The sequence below is a fragment of the Entamoeba dispar genome, genomic scaffold (assembly GCF_000209125.1).
Source record: "Entamoeba dispar SAW760 scf_1105229462149 genomic scaffold, whole genome shotgun sequence".
In the NCBI taxonomy this organism is placed as follows: Eukaryota; Evosea; order Mastigamoebida; family Endamoebidae; genus Entamoeba; species Entamoeba dispar.
The window spans coordinates 1-1,050 of NW_001855048.1; the positions used below are offsets into that span (position 1 = coordinate 1).

The 1,050-nt window shown below is 25.1% G+C and overlaps 1 protein-coding gene across 1 annotated transcript; it reads left to right on the top strand.

The window, feature by feature from the left end:
• Window positions 1-137: 137 nt before the first annotated feature.
• EDI_296810 (uncharacterized protein) lies at window positions 138-503 on the top strand (the record flags this gene model as incomplete). The annotated part of the gene is made up of 1 exon (XM_001739374.1): window positions 138-503. One exon carries the CDS (start codon window positions 138-140, stop codon window positions 501-503), a length of 366 nt encoding a protein of 121 aa, XP_001739426.1.
• Window positions 504-1,050: the final 547 nt, after the last annotated feature.

Below are 1,050 nucleotides of genomic sequence, written 5' to 3' on the forward strand. Positions count from 1 at the left end.
TGATCGAATAATGTGATGACAATATTACAAATGTTTATATCACCAGATGGATATATAATGGAATATGTCCGAAATATATAAACGTATTTAAAGAAATAGATTTAAATCAAAATGGTAAAATAGATATTCAAGAAATTATGTATCACATTTCACGTATTTTTACAGTCCCTGAAAATATGAGAGATTTTTTTACAATTGTTATAAAGTTATTAGATTCTGATGGTGATAATGAACTAAATCTTGTTGAATTTGTTAAGTATTGTCTTGCCTTAAATCATTTATTTGATTTTTCAAAGGGTGGTGAAATTACAAAAGACCATATGTTAATGGTTTTATATGAATTAGTTGATATTGATGGGAGTGGTTTAATTGATAGAATGGAAATGGAAAGATATTTTAATATCCTTCATACTCCTTTTGATACTAGAGAAACAGTAAGAAATATTATGAAACAATGTGGAGGTGTTATTGATTTTGAAGTATTTAAATATTTATATTCCTAAAGAACAATAAAAGAATATATGAGAAAAAAAGAGAGAACAATTAACATAATTTCTTTATAAAAAATGATGTAATTCAATTATTTGTCATAAAATATTTCCTTTTTTTCTTTTGTTTTAAATTTGTATTTTATTTTAATGCGTTACTTCTTTTTAAATTAAGAACGAGTAGATAAATCTTTGTCTTCTTCAGTTGATGGTGTTTCACTTTCTTCTGGATAAAGAATTTGTCTTAAATATCTTCTTTCTTCTTGAAGGTCTTTCATTCTCATTTTCATTTGTGACATTTTTTGAAGATACATTTGATTTTCATTAAAAGTACTTACTCTTAATTGAATAATTTGATGAACAAGAAACAAAACTCCTTGTTTCGTTTCTAGTTGAGAAGTTATATGAATTTCAATCATTCGATAACCCTCATCAGAAAGATAATTGTATTAACTTTCACAGTTATTTTGAAGATAATCAATACGTGGAATAACAAGATTTTGAGGAATATCCAAGATGAATTCTGTTCGTCTCAACAAAACACTAAAGTATTAGACGAATG